This window comes from Thunnus maccoyii, chromosome 4 (assembly GCF_910596095.1).
Source record: "Thunnus maccoyii chromosome 4, fThuMac1.1, whole genome shotgun sequence".
Taxonomy (NCBI): Eukaryota; Metazoa; Chordata; class Actinopteri; order Scombriformes; family Scombridae; genus Thunnus; species Thunnus maccoyii.
This window is the reverse complement of record NC_056536.1, coordinates 22,141,276-22,168,758: the sequence shown is the minus strand read 5'-3', so window position 1 is coordinate 22,168,758 and position 27,483 is coordinate 22,141,276. Positions and strand designations below refer to the sequence as shown.

The following is a 27,483-nucleotide window of genomic DNA, read 5'->3' as shown; positions in this document are numbered from 1 at the left end:
GTTCCTTTCAGAGCAGCGGCAGCGGAGGCATTGTTTAGTCCGCTGCTCTGAATGGTGCGGGGATCAGGACGGGGAGAGAGAGCGCAGGACAGGAGCGAATTTTTTGGGGGGCTGCGTTTGTAGAGGGTGAGGGGAGGAGGAGGAGGAGGAGAAAGAGAAGGAGTAGGAGGAGGGGAGGAGAGAGGAGGAGGGGAGATAGAGAGAGAGAGCGTGAGAGAGAGAGAGAGAGAGAGAGAGAGGAAGCGTGGTTACAGAGAGTCGATGAGGGAACAGGAGTAGTAGCAGTACCCGACTCATGCCGTCTCCCTGTGAGCACTCGTGAAGCATCCAGGCTCCTCAGACAACCTCCTCGTGGCACCGTGCTGGACTAGATTGGATTCTGTTTTTTTTGTGTTTATGCACAGCAGGAGACGACAGGATCTACAGAGATTTCAGACCGAGAGTGAAAACAGAGAACACATCGAAGGCAGATGGCAAACTGAGTTTAGCTGGTGAGTTTCTAATGGCTTCACCTTCTCGCTGCAGTAGATTTGAAGGTATATTTATGTGGGAATGAAGATGTGGACACTTGAGCCGTGCATAAATCTGCCTTTGCTTTATGTGTGTTTTACTTTGCGAATGAGTGTAAGTAGCAGGTGCTACTGTTTTACAAAATGCATATGTTTTCCTAGATATCAAACCTCTGTCTGGGTTATGTTTGGGTGTGTGGGCTTGAAGCTGTCTGCTGAATGTGGGCTAATTCTCGCTGCCCTTCTGAAATATACATGGCAGTCTGCGATCATGTTTTATTAAGAACGTACATTTGGGGCGATTTTCTGCCGCTTTGATTCTCCCCCGCAGTGTTTTTTCAGGGAATTTCTGAGTGGGACAGCGTACAGCGTGTTTGGGTTCTAGTTTGTTTGGCTTTCATCTATACTACAGTGGGTAATTAGGAGTGAGAGCTGAACCCTCTGGCTCCTTGAACAAGTGATGTGTGGTGAGTAATGCAGAGAGCATGCGAACAGTGCCAATGTTTTTTCAGTTCATTGACCCTTGTGCTCTCTCTCCGATAGCACTCAGGCTGTTCTTCTCTGACAATTTTACAACTTCCAGTCGATGCAAGCTCACTAAAGGAGCATCTGAGGTTACATTGAACAACAGTGATATAGTGATGACCGTTACTAGCATGATGTCATTACACGACTGCATGACATTAACTTCAAAAGTGATTTAAAGCTTAACCGTTTGCACAGTCACTACTTGTGTATTTTGTCAGTTACTCACCGCTGGTATGTTAGTGTTTGTATTCAGTCTCTTAGGATTTTTTTTTTTTTTTTGGCACACTATAATTTAGCTGACTAGGGAGTTGTCTTAAGGAGCGGGGAGTCAGAGTGTTTCCATGACGACCGGCAGCAGCTGTGTGAGCTGAGCTGAGGCTGAGTGTGTGGCAGACACTGTGGCATTGCCTAGAGACTACGAGACTCAGTCTAATCAACGACCTTTTGACCCAGATCAATGGGATGGTGCTGAGCCAAGCAGCCACAGAGTCTGGCTGACATATATTCCATAGTATGACGCCGGTGTTGTACAGCTGTACAGCTGTGGCTGCTTACATTTCCTGGATCCTCGCAGGCTTCGCTGGTGTCAGAGTGGTCTGATCCTCTTAGATTGGTGGTGGTATTAGTGTAGAAACAGGCCTCTCATATATCAGCATAATCATGTCCATTAGGTGGATTTATTTTAAGTGTAATTAAAGTGTGACCTTTGAATATCCAAGTTTCTGCTGGCACTGGGTTTCCTAATCTTGCTGTCCTTGAAGTGGGGTAAACTTACATGTGCAATGAATGGACGAAATCACAGAAACACCACATGAAAAACAAAACCACAGTATGGAGGAAGAAAGCTACACATCCAAATTATATTAGGTTGAACGCCTGTTAACAACATGGATTAGCTTTAACTGTCTTACCTTCATTATTTTTATGAGTTTCCAAATTTGTCTAATTGGTGGATTCATTGCTTACAGCAAGTGCAAAACCCTTTAATTGGCTAAAGGAAACACTCATGAAACACAGACAACTACATCAGCAAAGAAGAACTCAAAGTCCACCTCCAAAGTATAAAAATGAAGTGAATCATCACCTCTGTGCACCAAGTCTCAACAAAAACACTTCGTCATGATTTGTCATTCGAGCTATAAACACCATAAACTGGTATTTATGATAAGGCTGCCATGTAGAAACTGCTTGTACTCAAGGCCGATGCACAAAGACTAACACACAAGTAAGCTTGTGTGGAAAGCAAAATCCTAGAATCCCTGGGCAGTGGAAAAAGTAGTGAGTCATGTTTCACCCTTTTTCCTACAGTAACTCTGGACAGGTTTACTTTTAGAGAAAGCCAAAGGAAAGGATGTCTTTAACCCACAGTGTCCACAACTATTTAATACAGGGGTGGGTCTGTAGCTGTGAGGGCAGCCATTCTGTGGGAGCCATTCGTTTTGATGATTGCTCTGTATGGAAGTGTTCATCTGTACATCTGCATCTGTGTGCTTCCTTAAAAACTAAAGTCTTTTCCCTAATGGGATGAAGCAATTCTGAAAGTGTTTTTATTATTTTGTCCATTTCCTGTACATATAAACTCATCAAAGCCATTTTTGTGGTTTTCTCCGCATTCCTCGGTTGAATTAGGAGGAAGGAAATGCTCCATGTTGGTCAGAGATTCTGGAGAACTTGTGGTGATGCTGACCAAAACTCACACAGGCAGAAAAACACACCAACGTGTAGATACCATGTTTAACAGTCACCATGATTAGTGTACATCATCACCCTGGTAATTATAACCACAACTTCCTCTTTATCCAGAGCACCTGGGGTCTTCCTCCACTTAAAGTTGGTGATGGCATTTCCTGTAGTGTTGGTATGATAATTATAGGAATCAGCAAAAAAAAAAAAAAAGAAATGTCATGTGATTAGATGATAATGGATCAGCAGACGCTGCTGCCACTTTCTCAACCGGAAGAGACAGTGTGTGTTTTATCTGTCTTATCTTACACGAGACTAAATACAACACAGTTCCTGTGTGATACTGCACTTTCAGTTTGAACTTTCACATACATACGTATATAAGTGTTTTATTTTCAGGTATCATGTGTGTCCTTGTGTCTTTGCGTGCATATGCCTGCGTGCGTGTGTCCTTTACTTCTCCATTTGGTCTGGGCAGCCAGTCGGAAAGTGTTAGGAGCTCTCTTGTCTCCATTGAAGCATGTGTGTTGTTTTTTTGTGAGACTTTGGCATCAGACAGCAGGAAAAGAAAAATCACACGCAAGAAACACATTCACAAACAGCACTCCTCTCCTGCCAAACTCAATCAGGAGTAATATTTAACATCTTTTAATCTGACCTCCTTCAGGAGGAGAGGCCACTCGTCTCTAATTGTCGTCTCCCATTTTCAAACCGCTGCTCACTTCAAAAGCTTATGAGGTCTCAGTGTTAACGCTGGAACTGTCTTTGTAGTTGTGTCCTACTGCTCTGGAGAAGGGTGAGGGATGGCTTCCAGAGGCCAGTAACAAGATATTTAATGAATTTCTGCTGCAGGGCATAGTGTGAGTGCATGTGCACGTGTGTACAGTATGTGTACATCCTTGTTTGCATGCATTCGTGCCTGTGAGCTACCAGACAGCTTTTGAAAATATATTTTCCTTTAGGGGTCTTTGACTTGAGAATCCTTTCCTGCCATATTCACATCGGGGGGGGGACTTTAATGTCTTCTCGTAAAGTGGAAAATCAGTACCTGTGCACACATTAAGCTGCTAGCAGTAGCTGGGGAACTACCATAAATGGTAAATTTCAGGACAGTAAGCAGTTCTCGGTGATCTCTCACTTTTGTACTTCACAGAGCTTGATGGATGTTTCTTGGCAGCAAAAATGTGAGAATGGGAAAGTAAAAAAAAGTGAATATTTTGTAGCATATATGTTTGGCTTATATTTACTAAGATCAACCAACACTCTAGAAAATGTTTGAATTGTTTCATGCAGCAATAGTGTGTCCTATCACATCACTATCAGGGCTGTAAACATTATTTTCATTATCAATTACTATTTTCCGTAATAATTTCCCATAGTCAAAGGTGACATCTTTAAATGTCTTCTTTTGTCCAATCAATAGTCCAAAACCCAAATATATTCAGTTTACTATCATGTATGACAAACCATCAATTCTTCACATTTGAGAAGCTGAAACCAGTAAATTCTTGGCATTTTTGCTTGAAAAATGACTAAAATTACTGATAAATTATCAAAAGGGCTGCTGATTAATTTTCTGTTAGTTGACTAATTGACTAATCATTGCGGTTCTATTCACTATAGAAACATCTCTTGCACAGGGCTGTTTTTATACATCCCTGGTGGATCCTCAATGTTGACCAACAGACACCAAATAGCAGCAATAACAGCAAGCCTCTAATTGGGCCCTCTTCGGTAGTTCCTCACCCTTCAGACCCCCTTCAGAGACAAGCTGTTGCAGGTAATACAGGTGACAGATGACAGGTGGGCAGAGCTGCCTGCTGCAGGCCATTATAGTTCTCTGCAGCCCATTCTATAGAAATCCTACAATGGTCACATAAAAAACGATGTAACAGCTGGTTATAAACAACATACAGTAGATGCTAGAACGAGTTTCCATGACAGAGGTGTGCCACCTCACTTGAAGACCGCCTCAGGTAGTGCCAGAAGAAATTTTATTTTATTTTATCAAATAGAATTAACAATATACGGCGCTATATCACACAACAAAGACTATCATATAAATAGATCTTGAGACTATATGGGTCAGTTTCTGTCAGACTCAGCTCAGAAAATGACATCAATCACAATGCACCTTTGCTTTGTGTTAATAATCAGGACAGCACATCAGAATTTCAGGAAAATAGGATAGTTACTTTTACTTTGGTGTAAACTATGCTTGGATACATATTTTATATACACAACGGTTACAAAAGGACCCGTAGAATTCTTGTTTGTGCATGACTTGACGTGTTAAAGAGTAAATTATTAATGTAATGACAGCAGATTTATTCCCAAAGGAGAAAATCTGTTATCTTTAAATTAATGTCAGCTGAAGGGGGTCAGCTGGATTATCGCACAGTCCCGATAAACTGTTTGATCTAATCTCTTTAGCACATATACTGTAGCTCTGAAGTCTATTTGCATGCAGCAATGGGTCAGCATCTCTATTTTGGGTTTAAGCAGCGAGACCAGCATTATAAATTTGAGTGTATATGATGCTTGCCCTACTAGTCCCGCTGTCTCCGGGTTCACTAACATGTCTCAGAGCACTACAGTGTGGCGCTGCTGTAAGGGGAAATACTGGAGCCATTAGAGAGGAAATTGGAGCCTTTATTAGTCTGTCTAGTGTACACCTGGCTTCTATAACAGGCCTCTCCTTGTACAGTGATTTGTGTGTGAGTGTGTGTTCATGGTTCCTGGTATGTCTTGGCTTCTTGCTCTCATGTCTTAGCTAATTCTGCCTTCCACAAACCTCAGTTTGAAAAGGTTTCGGCAGTTTAAATTTCCATTCATTCCTACACAGAATGTTAATTTAGGTTTCTTTCTCATTGGCATTTAAATGTGTTCTCAGTTTTCAAAGATGAGTGACTCATCTAAGAAATTGCATCCAAGTGAACTGGTGTCAAACACTTTGTTCATAAGTTGAGACAGACTGACGGGAGCTCCTTGCTGGAGAGCTCCGATTGCTGACGCTGCCTTTCAGGAGCCAAGTGACACATTGAAAATGATTCTGACGTCAAAGGAGGCATGTTGGTGTTGAGTGCACAGTGACCTTTTTGTCTCTGTGTGAGTGTATGTTGGTAAGAGTCCAGTGTGTATCAGCACAGATGATCAGCGACAGGGGCAGATACTCTGAGTTGCCCTCGGTTCCTCACCCTTTTTTCATCAACCCAACCCTTAACATTTACACACCTTTTTAGACCGACCAGACTGGACTGAACTGGACTGGAGTGGACAACACATTGACCTGTACTGGGCAGGGCTGCCCCGCTCTGGGACACTTTGACTGTCAGCAGGCTCATAGACACTCCCCTCCTCATGCTGACATCCATCCTGCCTGGAACAGATGCAGGGTGGTGCAGTGGGTACCCTTCCACCACACCTAGTACTACCACAGTTATGAGAATGGAGGCCAAGTCAGGGATCAAAAGACAAAATTTGATAGTTTTATACTTTGACAAAGTTTGTAAAAGGAGAATACATGGCGTGGTAGGATGTGGAAGGAAGTGGTGATGAAATAGTACAGAAACAATAACTTGATAGAGCGTTTAGTTCATCACAAATGTGTAGTTCAAGTCTCACAAATTTGACACTTTTCTGTTTTTCTCTTAACTGTTTAATCACATTATCCATGAATTAGTAGATAATTCAAATACTCATTAGTTATAGCCTTATACACAAACACGTATGTATAAATATCAACATTGTAGAACTTTCTACTGGAAACCTCTCCTCCCTCTAATTTCCCCATTTCCTCTCATAGTAAAAACGCCTCTTTTCCTACAAACACGTGCATATGTGTGCTGGAAAAGCTGGATTGAATGGACACGCTCTACATACACCACTTCCTTCTGTTTTTGTGTCGGGGGAGACTGGCCTTACCAGAGGTGTAATTCTGTGGCTGCAAGAGGTGTGTTTTGGTCGTCGATGAAATGTTCTCTCAGTGTGGGTTTGCGTTTTATTTGGGAAAGGGAATGATTTGGCCGGCAGAGTTTTTGGTAGCCGCTGAATGTTTTTCTGCGGTGGCAGTGTAACACTTTGCACCGCGCTGTAAAACGTTCGCAGATCACAGTGTAATAGTAGCAATGTTGACATAAGTTAAGTGTCAAAGTAATTCTGCGGTCTGTACTGCATATGGGTTTCTATAAAGTGAAGCCACCAGGCTTTGCAACAGAACGATGTATGCATGTGCATGTTTATGTGTGTGTGCATGCACATGTGTTAGTGTGGATGCATGCATATGGAGATTGGTGTGTGGTTAGCTCTTGGAGACACTGTACTCAACATCCTTTAACGTGTAAGTCATCAATCAGTCAGCAATTTATCAATCATGCAGTCAACCACATGACCAGTTTTTAACTGGTTCTGTCCAACACAGTGATTGGTTAATCCCATCAATCAATATATGGTAAAATAATCAATGCATTCACACTTCAGAGACCCTTAGTCAGTATGAAGAGATCCAGAAGATTAAACTGCATAAATCCACATTACAATATGGCCTCCACAGGAAAGGGTGATGATTGAAATTTGTTTTGAAAATGCTATTTCGGGCTTTGGGTGCTGATGACTCATGGATCGGACCTGTGTTTGTTAAGACCTTTCCCATCCCCAGTGGGAATGGAAAGAGCTGGAGTATTTTTTCCAGCATCAGTAGCTAGAAATTTCCCTTGTTGGTGAAGGTGTGTTAATGTTTAGTAAAATGGACTGAGAGGCGCAGCTTTACTCTGATTGTCGTGCGAAACAGCCAGTTGGTTTTTAACATCACACAGCTACAGTAGGCTTCAGTTGTTTGTGGGACAGTTGGGCAGTCATCTCCAGGGGCAGGTTTGTAAACCCTCTTGTTCTCTTGTGTGTGCGTGTTGTTGCCCTAATTGCCAATCTGTGTCTGCTTCCTTTACAGTAGCGCTCTGGGCTACTGCACTGCACTGCATCCAGACAAACAGAGGCTCACTTCTCTGCACCCTGCCTCATAAAAGCCTCTTGTAGCGCTTGTGGTTGTTGAGGGAGGCTGTGAATTAGAGAGGCCAGGGTGCATCCAGTCACGTGTTTGATGATAAATATGAAATTTTTATCACCCCATAGTCATGTCGTAACATCATTGTGCTTCTTACTGTAAACTCTGACTGTTCCTTGTGACCGGTACTGTATCTGTGAAGTTGTCAGCTGAATTGTAATGGCCTTGATTCATGCTATTGGAAAAAATGTCTCAGGTCAGTGACTGTGTCATACCTCACCCCCTGCTTCTCTTCTCTCCAGCCACAAAGGACACAGCAGTGTCTGGGGAATAAAGCCAGTCATTTGACCAAAGTATTATACTTACCAGCTACCATTGAGTGTTGGGTGGTGTTTCCTTTCTCCTCTGCTCCCGTCTGTAGCTCTAAAGGACAACAGCCAGGATGCTTTCTGATTTATTCATTTCTTAGGACATTATATAAGCCCACTTTTGTCAGAACTGTGCTTCTACTAACAGCAAAAATATTGCTTATAGTTCACCGTGACCTACCTACTATATTAGCAATATAGATCAGCGTTGTTGCCATGGCAATAGCCTCTTCTTTGGTTTTCAGGGCATAGTGAAGGAGAGCTCTTTTATGGGTGGCTTGATTTAGCCTGGGACTCCACAAGGATGTTGCCGCTGTGATATTAACTCGTCAGTCTTTGTTTGTGTTTAGCTCTCTCTACTTGTTGACAGTTACAGTGTATCATTACCAGAACTGAAAGCAGATGAGCCTATTTTTTTCCTGTTGCATTTAGTCTCTACAGTACTGTATATCTGCTGAAGACTGCGAACAGAGCTCATTGCTGTTGTGCATTTTCACACTGTTGCCTCTGTCGTGCTTCAGAGTTTCTAGCAAAACTGTCCAATTGTACTTTATCCTATCCCTCTATTATTACTCATTTGCATTCTCTATTTGTTCTGTGTTTCCACAAGAGTAGGCTATGACTTTCTTCAACACTTTTCAGCCATCTGGTGCCTCCTCGTCTTATCCCCCCCGAAATCGCATGGTCCTAATCTGTGGGAGCTGATGAAATCCTCCCACTTAGTGAGGGAGACATGTCAGTGTGCCCGCTGTGCCCGCTGACCTGATTTAGGGGGAGAGGACAGCACTAACAAGATGACTTACCTCCCTCCCCTCCTCCTTTGCCCACAGCCCCTGGAAAGCCATGAAAGCAGTGAAACTTCAGGAGCCGCTTATTCATAAAGAACACAGAAATCTCCACACTGATGGAGGGTTTGATAAAAGAGAATGTGTGTGGTTATGATCACAGAGCGTGATGAGAAATGGATGAAACTAGATTTGTAATCTGGGACCAGATGCTACTGTATGTGATTGGATAGCTGTTGAGCCGTCTGTATTTGTGTGTGCATGATTGCATGCACGTGTGTGTGTGTGTGTGTGTTTTAATAAACCTTGTGGTGAACGGGGAGTTTGGAGCGTTATTACTTTATGAGAGAAATCTGCTGATTGTCAGAGATTGAGGATGTTGTAGGTCCTGGAGGAGCTGTTGTTTTACCGACACCAATATTTCCTCTCTCAGGGTGTGTGTATGTGTGGGATAGATCCTCTTAAAGTGATACTCCAAACAACTATTTAAGCATTGATCTCTCACCTTCTGTTGGCTTGAAAGGTGGTTGTTTAATGTTTGTGGATTTGTCCTTTGCTGAGCTCGGCAGCTATGGTCAGCTTTGATTCTTGTTGGTTGCAATGAAATCTAATACTGACACCTTTCAATGGGTACCAAAGATACCAAAACATCTACAGAAACCTCTAAAACCCCTGCTGCAGAATGAGCAACTTCTCGACTTAATATCTGTATGCTCAGTGTGTTCCAAGCAGTCATATTTTTGGTAAAATAAAACTAAATGTTTCATAAATGTTCATAGGTACTTAGGTTGTTTTATGCACCTGAGGCCATCATTAGCTGAGGCCAAGGCACTTTGGTGGCTAATAAATACATGTAAGCGCACTTTCCTTTGTAACATGGAAATGTCTAGTTCTACTGTTTACCTTGCAATCATTGTTCCGCCATGATAACTTTCTAGAGCATTCAAATCTGTCCTCATAATATACAAAGCTACTGTGCAATATTTTGGCTTTCAAACTCATGACTCTATTCATCCTCCAGCTGAACTTCCTTGATTGTATTTCACTGTCTCACCCGTACATGACGCACTGAAGCAACAGGGCGACTTTCAGTCTGAACGCCGTCTTACTACATACTTAAGTTTCATCCTCTTGTCTGGGATAAGGGAACCTGTCAGCTTTTGTATTTACTGTTTTCACTTTCTCATTTCATTGTCCCCAGGTTTGAGACCCCTGTGCTTTCCTTAAATGTATGTATTAAAGCATTTGTTTCCCTCTGTGGAAGTCTCACTCAAGGTTTCAACTATTGGCGGGGTTATAACTGAAAAGTAGATCAAGGTCAGAGCACTCATTACTGTCTGCTGCTGCACAGGGAGAGGAGAGACGGGGTGAGGCAAGAGGAGATATGTGGGGATATGGAGTGGTAAATGACATGGTATTAAAACTAATGGTGGCGGTCGACCTCTCTGTCAACTCCACTACTTTTGCTTTCTCTGCTTTCTTTTTGCTTCCTCACTTTTTCACCCTGTATTGCTATGTTTTCTTCCTCTTGTAGAGCACCAGCATTGAGCACAGCATGTGAGAGTTTAGAAGTTAAGTGGGTCTGTGGCTCGATAGCCATTAAAAATCTAAGACCCATTAAATGAGAGACTGCCTCTCTTTGACTCTTTGAGTCTTTCATAGTAACAGGATTGAGAAACCAGATCAATATGTTTCTGGGCAGAGGAAGGGAGCAAACACATGGACACAGACAGAATGAGAGGAGCAGAGCAGCAATAATACAGCAATGCAGAGACGCTGGGATATTTGATAGTGATATGGGAATAATGAGGTGCCATACACAGAAAGAATGTCATTGGGGTTCAGCTACGTCTTGGTGAGGAATCGGGGGGTGGTTGAAGTGATGGGAGTGGGGTTGTCAGCTCAGCCTCACCAGGGGTTGGTTTGCGGGGAGGAGACCTGATTGACTGGCTGCCTGACTTTGGAGACAATGCTGAATCTGAGTGATCTGTCTCCCAGACAGCACTGGGGCGAGAAGACTGTACTCAAGGGATGATGGGTAATAAATGACTCTGAGGGGGTCGCCTAAAGGCTGACAGTGACTGACAGCCAGTGAGGTTTGTGCATATCCTTGTGTATGTGTGTTTTTCAGTTTGTGTGTCTCCCGGGAGTTTGAGGAAGGGAGAGTGGAAAAGTGAAGAGTTTGTTCCAAAATGAAGCATTCACCTTTTTTTTTTTTTTTTTGGTTAAAAACAGCAGCCATGACACACTGGCTACAGTCATGATAGCTAAGCAAATTATGGGTTAGCACTGAAGACTATTTGTTAATGAAATGGGTTGTTTTTTACACTCAGGTAGCAGTTTGTTCCCCAAATAAGTATAATTTTGGAATGACACAATGCTATGTATTCATTTTTTTCTAAAGCTATTATTTTAATTATTTTAAAGCTATTCATGACTTATATTTAGTAGGGCTGGGTATCAAACCTAAAACCCTTTTAATTGACACTGACAGAAATGTGTCAGTAACACCGAGTAACCCGCCAAGTACCAGAAGCTGGTATTGAATGTCTAGTCTGATTCATAATCTTGTTTAATTATCCTTTGATCAGATAGTTCATGATTTAAAGCATAATTTTGCCAATTTTAGATTGTGTTTTATGTAGACAAATTTCATGCACAGCTGCTTTTGGTTAGTTTTAGAGCTTTGGCCTTTTTTGTTAAATGTCACATAGAGTTTTGCAGAAAAAACATTTATATTCCTCAAAGTAAACCATTGAAAAAATATTGTTATGGTATCTGTACCAAAACTCAAGTATCAAACAACTTGGATGCTCCAATTTTACTAACTCATAATTTGATTGGATAGCTGAAAAGGCTTTAGGGGTTTTTTTTATTATGGCGTGTCTTAAATGTGGGTTTAGAGAGTGACTCTCACTGCAAAAAGGTGAAAGCGCTTTAACACAGACTATGTAATGACCTAACAGTGACATTCCAGAGGTTTTTCTCTTGTGACAGCATCACAGTGTCACCAGAGATTCGGCGGGGCCACATGCTTTTCCCTCATAGGGCGAGAGTTTCTTTACGTTTCCAATATGTCAAATACCTGAAGGTGTCTGAATATTTCTGTTCAGAAATATACTGTAATGTCGTCTTTCAGGTTCCAACTCAAAATATTCGCTTGGCTCTCTGGATGCTTCTGTTCTCTTCTGAGTGACTGAAGCGTGTGTTTATATGACAGCCATGAATGAACAGGTACAATAAGATGTCAGGTTACTTGGATCACCCAATTAAACGGATGTACAGTGACAGAAAGTGGCTGAAATTGTTTGAGCAGGTTGTCATGGTAATGGGGAGCCTACAGGGTGGTGATAATGTCCTCGGACATTTAATTCCTGTGTAATTGTCCTATTCATCCGTCTCTCAGTAACTGGAAGTGAGCAGAGGAAATTAATGAGCTGAGATCCGCGTTCTCCCGTGTGTTTTTTTTTTTTTTTTTTTTTTAGAAAATCCCTCTTAAAACGACACAATTACAATATTAATCTCATCTCCTGGATGAGATTAATCTCCCTCTGAGTCCAAAATGAATTATGTGAGTGACTTGTAACGTCAAACACTATTTCAGTTACTGTCAGTTTTTTGCAAGAACAGCATTGGAGTCCGTTGTGTTGTGTGTGTGTGTGTGTTTTTAGTAAAGCTTTCATGCTTGGATCACTCGGCTGCACAGTGACACACATGCACGTCACTTTGACCGCGGGAGGAGGAACCTGGATCAGGTTTGGCAGGTGATCAGACAGGTGCAGCTCCTCATACACACCTGGGAAAGGAGAGGTGAATGTGTGAGTGTGAGTGTGAGTGTGTGTGTGTGTGTGTGTGTGTGTGTGTGTGTGTGTGTGTGTGTGTGTCTGGGCGTAATTCAGGACTGAGCTTTGAAGGAGTTCTTTAGGGTGTGTGTCTGTGTTTGTTTGGCACAAAGACTAGTCTCGGTTGCACACGCGCACTTTGGCAGACTGGGAGGGCAGGATTTGTTTAGATATTGACGGGGTTGTGTGGGAGATTTTTCCATTCACTTGGTCTTTGGACTTTGGATATGTGAAACTGAACAGTTGGAGGCAAGGTAATGTTCGTTAACCAGCTCATTTCTCTGAATGTATTTTACAACTGACTACTTATGTAATCTTCTCTATGTATTCTAGGCTTATATAAACTTTAATAATAGTTACTGTGTCAAGATACCTTCACTGTGATATGAATTATAAGTTAGAGGTGTAATTTACTTCATTTATTTAGTTCACTGTACATTTCTTGGGTGAAGGATGATGTGTCAAGTTGTTTTTTTTCCTTGGTTTTAGAGATTTTAATTAGTAAAAACTGTGAGTGTCAGCTCCTCTCTCCGCTGTGTCGTCAAGTTCCTGTTTGTTGTGAGACAGTTTGATATGAGGGCCAGGTTTTTCTCTCAGGTAACCATGGCTACACTGAGTTTCCATAGGTACCAGCCCCTATGCCGCCGTCTTCCATGGCTGTTTGTTTTTCCCAGGAACGACCCCAGCCAGTCTTGGGTCAAAGAGTTCTTCACTAGGCTAGCCATTTGACTGAGGGACGTGCTTGCTCACTTGATCATAGGTCAAGCTTTTCCTCTGACTCAACCCACTAGTCATCTCTGATTTAGAGATAGGAGAAACCATGGCAAGAGGCTCATAATATTTCTGTTGCTAGGGACCAAATGAAAGGATAGTCAGAGTGAATAGAAAGCCTACCCAAGATTTGTGATCCTCTGTGAGGAAGACACAATTTCATTTTTTTTTCATCTCTGTATTCTGTGGAGTTTATAAAGCTGTTTACAAGTCTCATCTTTTCCTCCTGCCTGCTCTTATTCGGCTGTGGTGCAGAGATGGTGGGAAAGCCTGGAGTGTGCCACATGGGGCAGACAGCGTAACAGGACTCATTACTGAGAGAATTCTCTCCTTCCACTGCCTGGAGCACGGCTGAAAAACACCAAATTAGATGTGCCAGGGATCTTGTGGAGGCTTGGTGCAATTTCAGGCTGTAATCCAGTTGAGAAAGAGTTGGGATGACTAGATCCAATCCATGAGCCTGAAGGAACAGAGCTGTGCGGTTGTATTTTGCATAGTTATTATCATAATCTACAGAGGGACATCTCTTTGTTGCATTGGACACATGCAGCAGATGACAACAATGCCAAAAACACACCACAAAAAGTGGTTCTGCAGCATCTGCAGTTCACTCAGAAATAGACACACACACATGCACACAAAGCGTTGTTGTTGTTGCTAAAGCTGGATTTCTCTTCCCTTGACTGATCTACAAAGATCTTCTATTCACAGTTGACTGTAAGGTCACCACCACATTTCCATTATAACTCTGAGGGGACTTCTATTCTGCTTTTTGTCTCTCTGTCTGGGTGTCAAGCTGTGTATTCAGTTTATATTTTTTCCCCAAAGTCATGGAATGTATCAGTGTTTATTTTCAACATCAAAAAAAGGATGAAAATCAGTAAATAGCAGCTTGTTTGTTTGCGTTGAAGATAAATTTTGGTGCATAATTAGCACCTCATTTCTATTTTCTCACCACTTTCCTCACAAGAGGAGGACCTTATATTCTTGTACCAGGAAACAGAACAACCTTTGAAAGCCTGGTGAAAATCAGCTTAAACAAATCCGCTTCTCTTGTGAATTTTTATGTGTAATTCAGAAAAAAAAAGCAATAAACGTCAGCTTTAACTGTAGTTTGTACCGTAGATGTCATATAATACAGCGCAGTATCTTCTAAAGACAGTAAAGGTCAGATTGAGCAAACCAAAATCACAGCTTCCCAAGGATATAATTTTAGATTACTAAATACTACTACTACTACTACTTTCTCGCACACACACACACACACACACACACACACACAAAATCTATGTATAGTCAGTGTCCAGAGAAGATTAGATGTAGTCAATCAGATACGGGCCTATCAGAGAGTGTGAGAGAAACCAATATGCAGCCTCTACAGCTCGCTGTCTGCTGCCTCGGGCTTGGTGTCAGGATCGATGCTGCACAGCTTCTCTTCTCCTCTCTGGTTCCCCTGCTCTCTGTCCAAGGGCAACGTCCTGACACACACACACTGAGCTCAAGGTCATTCATCCACAGTCCTGTCACTGCACCGCTGTTGCAGGATTACTCTGGGTCGTGCATGTTGCGTTTTAGATGAATCTCATTATATTGATCAATACCTGATAATGTCTTTTCATCTCTCCAGATCTCCCTGCCTCCTCCCTGCAGTACCAGTGTGGATCAGTGGACTACCTGTGTTCTCCACGGCTGGTAAAGAAAGGTCCGACCCCCAGACCATGTCACGACAGGCCTGCAATCAAACCCCGGCCCCAGCCCTCCACCTCACCCAGACCGCCAACTGCACAGAAACCTCAAGGTAAATTACTGAGACAGAGTGCGGCCCCTTCAAGGCCGGTGTTGACATTGGTGCGGTCATTATAATTGAAAGGTGCAGCAAGATCAGACCCTTGCTATTGAGCTGTCATTTATTCTGCGCTGACAAACACTCCTCCATAGCACGGTGTGTGTCGGCCGTCTGGCCTCACTCTGTCACTCACACAGCTCAGTAGGTCACCTCTGCAAGAGCAGTTGGTTTAAAGGAGGTCAGTGGCTCCCAAGTGTTTATGTTTTGGCATTATTTGTGGAATGCTACATATAAACAACGTGTATAGAAATAGAAACGTACTGGGACATTACACCCTTGACTTGACCCCAATATTCAAGTGGTTCATAATTATTTAAGGTTTGCTGGAGGATAATGGTGAGAATGATCATCCTTTTTTTATTATTTCACTATATAATATCTGGGCTGTTAATAAGGATTATTTGATCATACTGTTTTGATGATGGTGAAAGCATCGTGGAACACGTTGGTACAAAATCTCCCATAGGTGTTCAGCTGGGTTGAGATTTGGTGACTGCAAAAACCATAACTAGGCCTGCACTAACGATTCTTTTCAGAATCGATTTATCTGCAGATTATTTTCTTGATTATTGTTTTGTCCATAAAATGTCAGAAAATTGTGAAAAATGCTCATGAAAATTTCCCAGAGCCCAAGATGACATACTAAAGTTGCTATTTTTATTCAAGCAACAATCCAAATGGAAAATTTTTCAGTTAACAATGATATAAAACATAGAAAAGCAGGTTTTTGTTTTTGCTGGAAAGGTTAATGAAACAATGAATCAGTTATCAAAAAGGTTGGCGATTATTACAGCTGTAGCCATAACAAATAATTCGTATAACTTTAATGCTATTCAAACTAATCAGTGATCGCTTGTGTTCTGTATCCAAGCATTTCCATTCTTCATGTTTCTCCAGTCATTAATTCAGGTTTTTTTTTCTCTGCTTTGTCACCCATCTGTAGTTTCAATGCAACGTTCACTACTCCAAACTCCAGATACTTTCTATCATTATTACTACTATCATTATACTCTCAGGATGACAAACCAGTGGAATAAAAACATCTATCAAAATGAAATAAAAAGCCTGTAAAAATGAAAGTAGGTATTTCTGCCAGATAGGAAATACCCCCCATCAAAATTGACTACCAGTAATAATAAGGTGCTTAGAAAGAAAGAAACTAATTGTATCATGTCTTTTTTTCCACTAGACAGAATAAGCACAATGTTCACGCAAAATTAGTAATGTTTTTTAACACATACAGTATTTCCCACCTTACAGGATGAACTTCCTCACTAAAGTGTTTTTATTCCACTTGTAGCTCATCCTGAGAGAGCCATTAAATCAGAGCAGCAGCAGGAAAGTAGGGCAGTAACTCAGGAGCAGTGACATTTTGGATTTAAATTTGGATCTTAGTTCCTCTGGTAAAAACGCAGGTATTGTGATGCAAGTTCCTGAGTCACTTGAAAGGCTCTTGTGGTCTGAAAGCCCCAAATGTTGAAACATTTTACTGACCAAGACTTTGTTTTCAAGTTCCTTTTTATGCAATTTTTTAAAAATTGTGTTTGCATGTGATCACACCACAGCTCTTCAGACACACACCTACTCCCGATTCCATTAATAATAATGGTAAACGACTCATCAGTTAGTTGATGGACAGAAAATGTATCTTTATTTGATGGTCAATGAATCGCTTGAAACATTAATCAAGGAAAAAAAAAAGAGTGGTGATCACAGCTTCTTCTATATGAGCATTTGCTTGCTACAGCATTTGCTACACAGTGGGCCTCAACATGTTGTTGTCAATGTAGCCACAGGTATACAGTGAGTCTTGTTTTAATGATTAACTAAAAATGTATTTATTAAGAAAGATAGAGTGGTACTCTGTATGTATTTTCTGTGCAGTGCAACATGTAAAAAGATATATTCAAATAAATAAGTATAACCTCATTTCTTATCATCTTGGTTTCAAGAGTCAGCTGAATTCTCTGAATGACAGGTGAAAAAAAATTTGAAACTAAAATGTCCTCACTTCCACAACGTCATTTGCACACACGCAGTCTATCAGTAAATTTCTCCTCAGACAAGTCTGGTTGTTTTATCAGACTGTGACAAACACAGACACAGAGGAAGTGCTCGAATTAACAACAGTAACATATCATCACATTTCCTGCTTTCAGACATATGTTTCCAAAAACATGCAAATACAGACTCGACAGTGAAATCATAAACCCATAGTCTGCAGGTATGCCTGAGTGCTTTTAAAACAGCTTTCTCATTTCTCTGTCTGTGTTTTTTTTTTTTTTTTTATTTAACTGGAACCGTGGCTGTATGCGTAAGCCGCACTCATCTCAGCATCCTGTTCTGAAATAAGGAAGTTGGCAGATAGTTGAAGCTTAGAGTTGGTCTCGCTCTGCACCGTTGCTATATGTTTCGGTCTCGGACTGTGTGGTTTTTTTCCTTTTGGAGTTTTATCTTTTTACTGGGAAAGAAGCAGGCTTAACACATGGACATAGCTATGGAGGTTTTCTCACTTGGATTTATACGTGTTACCTGATTGCTTTTGTTAATGTCTGCAGCCTCATGCTTCTCTCTTGCTCTGCTGTTCTTCTCTTGTCTGGACGTCTGCATCCGTAGTGCCCCCTAAACCTGCGCACCTGCTCGCCCTTGGGCAAGACAAGAAACCTAAGAGGATCCCCCCAGCGCCCTCGAGGCCTCTGCCAGCACCCCCTCCTCCGCCTAAACCAAAGCCCAGTCTAACCCCTCCTGGCCTGGGAACACAGCCACAGAGAGAGGCCCAGAAAGTGGGGCTGCTCATCGAGAGGTTCGAGAATTCAAAGTAAGGGCAGCAGCTGGAAATTTAATCAGAAATCTTGCTTGGCTAAACTGTTGGATTCATATTTAGTTGTGTAGTGGTCAGATATGCGTATATATATACTGTAGATGGTGTACACACTCAGAGAAGTTTCATGATGTTTACCAGTTGCTTGAGTTTTGTGGTTGTGGAATCCAAGAAAACTTTAAAATGTATTTTCTTCTTTCCAGTGTGCAGCACCGTGTGTTGATTGTTCATTTGGCTTTTTTGTTGCTGTTTTTTCCCAGGGTCCCCATCCTGGGGCTGCTCCCACACTCCCAGCTTCACCTGTGTCTGAAAATGGACACTGCATCTGACATCACTTCCTCCTGCGGCCAGGACACCACGGCAAAGGTTGCAGGAGACTCTTCCCCTGTAGACAAACTTGCACTTGGCACCTCGGAGCGGACTGACGAGGTGTCTGAACTTTCCCGTCTGGCTTCTGTGCACATCGACGGCTCAGATGATGCCCCGCTGGATGACTGCGCGGAGGTCGACATCACACACAACGTTGGTTGCCTTGACGATGTGGAGCGGGAGGAAGGCTCCTCCCACGAGCTCCTGGACAATCCGGACTCCTCGGAGCAGAACGGGAAGATTCCTAACCGGGACAGTGGCATCGACAGCCCGTCGTGCGCCGTAGAAGGGGAGGTGTTCCCCAACGAGGACGCCATCGATGAGGAGGATCATTACGACAGTGTCACTGAAACGGAGAGTGTGTCCTGCGTTACCCTGGGCAACAAGCGAGACTCAACGCAGGATGAGGACAGTGACTTGGATGAGGGGAGCGGTGGAGAGATGCACTCTCTGACAGACACACAGACTGGGTATCTGACAGATACGCACTCAGAGGCGCACAAAGTGAGTACCTCGCATGCTTAAGCCTCATCAAGTCATAACCATAAACCTGAACGACCATAATTTAAAGTCTGATTAAACCCCCCCCCACACACACACACACACTTCTGAGGTGGTCATTAGTGTTGCCTCTATGCCCCCCACTTTGTAATTTATATTTCATGTTGCATCATAATTTTCATAGCACATTTAAACTAAGCACATCCTGCCAGTTTAAATACTTCATTTCAGACATTCAGACTGCCTTTCATGTAGTGGAAAAAGTAGCCTGTCTCTATTATTATCTCAGCCTGGGTGAACGTTTTCAAAGAATACTTCAGCATGAAACATTATATGCTATTACAGTCTCAGTTTGGCTTGTATCTAAAAGCAGCTCTGCTGTTGCATAAAAGGATGAATACCTGTCCAAAAGCTGAAACAGGAGCTTGTGATGGCTGCTAGATGAAAGAGTCCAGAGACAGAGATCTCCCCACAGATGAGCTAAAGTTTCAGTTTTCTCTTGTCCTTCAGCCTGACTATTGATTGTAAACAACACTGATACCTCGAACAGTGCACATACTCTTCCTGATGGCCTATATGTGAGGTCAATATTCCCGTTATTTGAGGCCCACAGTTTGTGAAATAGAAGCATCAGGGTAAAGTCTTATAATATACCGGAATACCAAAAAAAAAAGATACTCTGGAGGTGGCAATGGAAAGATTTTAAAAGAGATTTTAAAGACAAAGTGCAGACCAACACGAAAAATGTTGACAGCAGAAACTCACAAAGTTTCAGTCATGTGCAGCTGCATGGCATCACTATTACATTTGTCAGCAGAAGTTCTCCGCGCCTTTTAATTTCTGTAAATCACACCCAAAACCTCACACGAATGTCACACTGAATACACAAACGTACGGCCTCTGCTGACTCCCCACACCCACAGTCTTCTGGGGAAAGGTATCGCTGCTCTCCAGTGCTTCCTGATCCCAACCCTGCTGTGCAGAGGAAGGGTGTGTTATGTGTGTGTTTGTGTGTGTGTGTATTTGTTGGTCATTCTGTGTGTGTGTCTGCATGAATGTCTGTGACACTACAGCTGACATGTTAATAGCTATAAAATGACAGTCTTGTTACAGAGGATGTGGTTTGTTTCAGTGGTGTGTATGTTTTGCTGACTTTATGTCCCATCCTCTTTGCAGACAATGAGAAGTTTGACTTTCTCTTTTATTTGCAATAGTTAGAACTGCTAAAGCTAAATGTGATACAGCACATATTCTCTGGTGAAGGTTCCCCCTCTCATCTATGCTGTATGTAAGTGCGTGCGTGTCTGTGTATGTATGTTGGAGGCAGCTGTTGTGAAACCCACATTGTCACAATAGGCAGTTAGGATGAATTGTATCAACAACATCATTTCTAATTAATCATACAATTGTTTATGTAGTCATATAGAGAGTCCTCTATTCAGTTTCACTACATCAGCCAATAAGCTTTTGAATTAGTTTCATACTGTAGGTAACCACCCCTGAGCGACACCAGTGACTAAAATAGAGCTTTGTGAATTTGAGTTTTATCTGACGCGAAAGCTGCTGACTGTTGCCTCAGCCACACGCTATAACATTTTGTAGGTTTGGCCTTTCTGAAACTAAGATTCCCTCCAGGCATGTTTTAAGACATAAAAAAATACTCTGCTGAGAATAATAATTTGTTTCTAACACAGTTTTTCCAACAAAAAAAGTTTAACATGATAAAATGTAATTTACTTTTTCTCCCTCATTGATAAATCATGAATCTATTAATATGCTGTTCATTTAAAAAGTAAAATTGCTGGACACAAGATGTTTCCTACTGAAGAGTCACTGATGACTAAAGGCTTCAGGTTTCCACATCACACTTGTGTAACTTGGACCCATAATTAGGCCTCCAAGTAGTTGTCACACAATCATGCTAGTACATGCACATCTTAAACTCCATGTTCACTAATATTGACTCCTTTGTGCAGCTTACAATCGTTATAATCCATTGTGTCTGATTGGTAAAAACGGCTTTTTGATTTGAACATATTTAAACCATCATTAACTGTATAGACAACGGCGTAGAAAAGAAAAATATGAATATATATCACAGTTACACAATGGTAGACTCCATGTTTGTTTGCATTTCAATGACAGAACAAGCCCATCATCATATTGCAGAAGGCCATGTATAGCATGAGTACAAAGGTTTAGCAATACACTGCAAAAGATTCAAGGAACAAGGCAACTTAAAACGAAATCAATACCAAGAAGCAAAAATAAATACATTGAATAATAAGAATATATTTTAAGAAATGTTTAAGTTGTTGGCACTCAGAACAGAAATAGGTCAGTGTCTGCTCATGAATTAAATTAGCTAATGATAGATTCTCCTCTCAATCGATGAAGGGAAACCAGATTCTATTATGTTTTTTAAGCAAACCTCAGTTCAGACACATCATGACCTCCTTAATCCATTGTGTAAAAGAGAGAGGGCCGGCAGCCGTCCGCATAATGAGGATTAATCTTTGAGCTAACAGTGGAAAAAATGTTGTTGCATTCAACTGATGTGAAGGTTGAAGGTACACCAAATATTGTCATAAATGGATTTGGGACAACAGCTTTAAACAGAACACAGCATACCGGACGCACAACTGAACAAATATATTTTAGCTGTAAACAAGCTGATGATCACATTTACTGTAAATTTGAATTCATAGTATAACAACAACCTAAATTATTCTTCTTTTACTGTATGTTGATGTACTAGTAGTGAAATCTTAGGCAAAACAATCCTGATAATTTCATTTCAAAGACAAGGAGTACTGATAAAATTCAAAAAGGGAAGATCATTTAGTTTTGTGTGTATTGTTGCCATGGAGCTTGTTTTACAGTACTGTGGACTATGGACTCTCCCACTTTTCACTGTCTAAGTTAGTGACATAAAACTACTCTTATAGGTGCCTTGTGATATCTTTATTATATCAACCTTTTTTCATATGATCATTCAGGGCTATATGGTTGTTAAAACAAAAGGCACTATCTGCCTTGAACTCCTTCTCAATATGATGGAGTGTGTTCATGTGTTTCTCTTTTTTTTTTCCTGCCTCAGTCGTAATCTCTGGTGTCTGTCTGTTTCCTTCAGTGCTCAGAGGCTCAGAAGCTCCTGAACATCGCCAAAGAGCTTCTCCAAACTGAAGAGGCCTACGTCAAAAGACTCAACCTCCTTGACCAGGTAACACTGGCCCTCAGTATGCGTCTCTTTCTCTGTCAGCGGGTTTGTGAGTGTAACTGTGTGTTTGGATGCCTCTGGTCCAAATTTCAATATCCAAAGTGTGCCAGTGGTTTTAGAGATTGAGATCAGGGCTGAGCTGGATTAAAACTGGCACTGTGATCCACTGGACAACAACCTCTCCTCTGTTGACTGGATTACTCAGCAGTGTAAGCACGGTCATGTGAGAAACTGTGTGTGTGTATGTGTGTGTGTGTGTGTGTGTGTGTGTCCATGCGTTTTGTATTCATACATCTGCAGCAAATACAGTGTGGTCACCATAAATTTGAGCATAACTGTAACTTTAACTCTATAAAGAGGCACATATTGGTGTGTGTGTGTGTGTGTGTTGCAGTGTGTCATGCCCTCACAATGCTCTATTACTACTTGTGTGTAAATCCTATGGATTAAGGATGTGTGTCTCCTGACTCTTAGCTGGGTTTATAATTAGAAAGCACTTAAAAAAAACTGTTTGGGCTTGATGATGCTGCCCACCGTCATCTGTTTAAATTAAGTCTACTGTTTTTTTTACAATCCAAATACAAGATTATTACTAAAAGAGTCAACAGCCACACTAGTGGCTCTGTGAGGCTGTACTTAAGCACCACCTTTGCATGTTAGCATTTGAGCTAAATGCTAACATGCAAACATGCTCACAATGACAATGTTAACATGCTGATGATAAGTAATTACAATATTTGCCCTGTTCACCATCTTAGTTTAGCATGTTAGCATGTTAACATTCTAGTTAGAATTAGTACAGCTGAGGCTGATGGGAATGTCATGATTTGCAAGTATTCAGTCATAAAAAGTCTTGGAAGATTTTAAATTTTGACCTGATGATGGCGCTAGATGAACAGTAAGAGTTCATCAAAGTTGTTATTATTATAATTCATCCTGAGGGGGACATGAATGTCGGGACCAAATTTCATGTCAGTCCATCCGATCGTTGTGAATCTTGTGGTGCTCAGGGGGGGGAAGTCAGTAGGACCACAAATGTCACATGAACAATCCACAAACATCATTGTTAAGATAAATGATACGCAGTAAAGTTTTAGCACTTCATCAGGTTATATCATGTTACATTTTTGTATTAAAACCTACTAACAAAAGGATCACATTGTGCCATTTAAGTAAGTTAAGCTGATGGGTGTAGGCTCTACTTTACTGGAACAGTTTAGCTCTGGTGGACTGGAATGAGGAACCTTGGGAGACATTACTGTGTGTATCTTTTAGATTGCTGTTTAGGTATTATTTATTTATTGAAGTATTTTTTTAACAATTCCACAAAGTTTCTTTCTAAGTTTATAGCCTTTCCCTTGTTTTTAGCTTTGATTAACACTGTTTTTTCCTTTCTTTTCTATCAACCATGTGTATCAACTGCACGTGTACTCTATCTGTTGATCTGGGTGACAAGCTGCTGCATACGAGTGCCTTTACAGAGATTGATAAAGTTGTATTGAGTTGAATTGAGATGAAAGTTTAAAGTTACACCCATGCAACATCAGTTTAAAACTCCCCTTACTATGCTTAAGAATCTGATTCACATTTCCTTTACTGTCAGAAGTTGTGACCTCCTCCTTTATTCTGCTGGGTTGTTTTTTTGTTTTGTTTTTAGAGGTGTTAAGTGTGTGAGGTGGTGTTTTTTTTTTCATCTCCTAATATATTATTTTCATGCATGTTTGTGAGAAGAATTTACTCCTAGTGGTTGAGTCTTCTTCCTCTTTCGCTCATGTGGTATCAGAGATGCACGGCTGCCCTATTACAGAACAGCTATGGTTTATGTGCTACTGAGGGCAGAGAACCTTCTCAGTCAACTTCCTGTTTTTGTTACTCTACTTTCACACGACACCGGTTTCCATAGAAATAGTCGTGCCCATCCATTGTTGTGGCTGGAAGGGAAGCAAAGGGTTATGGCAGTGATGGGTGAAGCCGTTTATCACAGGAGTTATGACACATTGTATGTTTTAATTTGTTAATTCATTTAGTTGACTCACATCTAGCTGCTGGTCACACTTAAGATGCCAAATCTGGAGATAAATCAAAATTTTTTTGCAGATAAACAACATAGAAATGTTTCTTTTTATGTTTACACACCTGCTCCTTGAATAGAAGCCAGATTTTAGGTTTTTTTGAAAAAACAGTTGCATCAGTTTTTGTATATATGTCGCGTGTTTTCTCTGCAGGTATTTTGCACTAAGCTCACAGAGGCTGGAATCCCTCAGGAAGTCATTACTGGGATCTTCTCCAACATCTCCTCTATCTACTGCTTCCATGATAAGTTCCTGCTCCCTGAACTCAAGACACGCATTACTGGAGAATGGTGAGGAATAAACATTCAGCAGTTCAATGACTTTCCTAAAGCATTAGTGTGACGTTATTGTAGACATGGTTTGGCTCAGTTGTGGTCAGTTACGCCGTTGGTGTTGGCTGTTGAACTCAGCCAGCTGGGTGGCAATGGGGTGCGTTATTGTCAGGTTTTCAGTGTTGCTAGGTTATGTGTATGTGTGTCAGGGTTACAGAATGAGGGCATTTAAGTCTTTTTTTTTCACAGTAAGCAGGAAATTTATCTCCACTGTGTGTAATAGTGCCAACGTCAGCCACCCTCGGTAGATAATGACTCCTCTAGAGAGCCGAATTCAGGGAAATCATCTGTCACATAATGGTTCCCCTCACATTATTTTCTGTGTAATTATTTTCTGGCTCAGATAAAAAGACTTAAAAACTGTTACACACAACCAAGGGACTTCCACACAGAGAGTCAGACAAGTGCGTCTAACAAAGAAAGTTCATAAGGAGGATTAATTTGTGCAATCCCCCATGAATATTCTTGAGATAAGTCTCATCTTCTATCAGCCTCCACTTGTTTCTAACTTATGAAGAATGACTTCAATGCCTCCTGTCTTGTATCTATGGTAATATAGTCTTTGTTGGTTTTAAAATGTAAATCCGTGTTTGTGAAGTATCAGTTGAAAAGATGTAATTGTATCAACTAAAGAATTAATTACCAACCTCACTGTCTAAATTGGAAAATTTAAGGAGATCTATTCTCGCAGCAGGCTTTTGGGATTTTCTACCTAAGCTGAAACCCCAAAATAGTATTGCATCTATAAAACTGACTATGTTTTTACTTAACCAAGTGACTTAATGGAAAGGGAAAGGTTTATTCAGATATCAATAAAAGCTTGTAAGATGTAACTGAACTTTCTAAATAGCTAGCTTCTTGCCATGAGACAAAATAAAAACACTGACAAGCTGGACTTGCCTATGAAATTTATTTAAAATAGCCTTACAGCAAGTAAAAGCAACAATAATCTGAAATAAATACTTATAAAAAATATTACCTGAAAATTAAGAAATACTATAATATAAAATAAAACAAAATACTGTACATGACATAAGAAACACCACACACTAAAACAACACTCTCATAATAATTTGTTAAATTGGAGTGAAGTTCTGGAAGAAAGTAGCACTTTAGATTTTTGGCCTTTAGATTAGTGCAAGGATGAACTCAGAAAACTTTCTGTTTGTCTGTTGTGTTTGCTGTAGGGACTCCAACCCTCGTATTGGAGACATCCTCCAGAAACTAGCTCCATTCATGAAGATGTATGGGGAATATGTGAAGAACTTTGACCGTGCCATGGACTTGGTGAACACCTGGACGCAGCGGTCTTCACAGTTCAAAAGTGTCGTCCAGAATATACAGGTAAGTTTATTTATGTTGGTGTCTCCTGCTTGGTTCCCTCCTACACTGCAGTTATATTTTCAGTCCTTTCAGTTTCAGTTAGTTTGGTTGTCTGTTTGTATTTTAGTTTGCAGGATATTTTTAAAAAATTACATGTCAAATTCCAGTTAAACTTGACAAAAACTCAGCCCACAGAACAAGTGAAGAAGAAGAATTTCTTAACATTCCAAGATAAGATGTTTTTGTCCATTTTGGCTATTTACTCGTGCACAGCTGCATGCACTGGAAAATAACAGTCACATGTATGACATGATACTTGTGTGACCTGGGTGCAGATCTGGTTTCAGATGCAGATTAAAATCTTCTTTGGGTCGCCATGGTGGTCTAGGGGTTAAGACACTAACCATGAACTGCAACATCTCTGGTTTGTGTCCAGCTGTGAACCCTTGTTGCATGTCATACACCACCTCTCTCTCCCTTCATTTCCTGTCACCTCTCCACTGTCGGCTATCAAACTGAGGCAAAAAAAATGCTCAAAATGATTATTTTATTTTGCTCCACAGTGTGCAACTGTTTTTACAATTAGTCAATTTAAATGTTTGTTTTTGTTTTTCAAAACCAACAGAAACAGGATGTGTGTGGAAACCTCACGTTGCAGCACCACATGCTGGAGCCAGTCCAAAGGATTCCTCGCTATGAGCTTTTGCTCAAAGACTACCTGAAGAAACTGCCTGATGACGCTCTCGACCGAAAAGATACTGAGAGTGAGACACATAACCCACTTAATGCACAGACACATGCAAACACACACACACACACACACAGACAAGCATGTGGTACAGCGTGGATAATTATGGGTGTGAGTCCACCCAAATAAACGAGAGGTGTAAGAAAACAGTCCGCTCACAGTGCTGTACGTTGCATGATACAGAGTTCATGGTTTTTGTGACTCAAAACTGTTGCGTGTGACTGAAATAACCACTGAAAGTAAAACTATTCATTCCTCCACCATGAAATGTGCAACATTATTCTTTTCATGTCTCACCATTTGCATTTACTCAAAGATTTTGTTGCAAAATGCGGTTTGTCTTGTTTAATAAGTAGGTCATTATCTATGTTAAAATTAATAGCATGAAAAGTGTCAAAATGGCAATGACCTCACTAAGATAAAAAGCAATGGTCTAAATGTATGAGCAAATGTTGTGAAAGCTGCCATTCAGCTAAAAGTGACGCAATACTTGGAGGCTGCAAGTCGGAACCAGCTCAAGCCTGGTTTGGGAGCCAGTTGATGAAATTTAGCTTACATGATACTATGATTAGATTTTAGAGAACCTTGCTACAAGAACTGACTCTCTGACACTACTGCAACATCTGAATGCTAAAAGATATACAGCTCTTGTGTTGTATGAAGACAACCATACCATAGCATCATTAATGACCTAAATGGAATAATTTAATGTCGTGGAGATGATGGCAGGACGTTCAGCAGCTCCAGTGGCTTTTGTTGTACAGTT

The 27,483-nt window shown here is 41.1% G+C and overlaps 1 protein-coding gene across 1 annotated transcript in view; it reads left to right on the top strand.

Moving 5' to 3' along the window:
• The window catches only part of fgd (faciogenital dysplasia), a 54,822-nt gene that overhangs the window by 17,283 nt on the left and 10,056 nt on the right, over window positions 1–27,483 (top strand). The window contains exons 2-8 of the mRNA XM_042410007.1: window positions 15,113–15,283; window positions 17,948–18,149; window positions 18,413–19,025; window positions 22,156–22,245; window positions 24,468–24,604; window positions 25,834–25,990; window positions 26,595–26,733. Coding sequence (XP_042265941.1) covers window positions 15,113–15,283; window positions 17,948–18,149; window positions 18,413–19,025; window positions 22,156–22,245; window positions 24,468–24,604; window positions 25,834–25,990; window positions 26,595–26,733 — 1,509 coding nt within the window. The remainder of the gene's footprint in view (window positions 1–15,112; window positions 15,284–17,947; window positions 18,150–18,412; window positions 19,026–22,155; window positions 22,246–24,467; window positions 24,605–25,833; window positions 25,991–26,594; window positions 26,734–27,483) is intronic.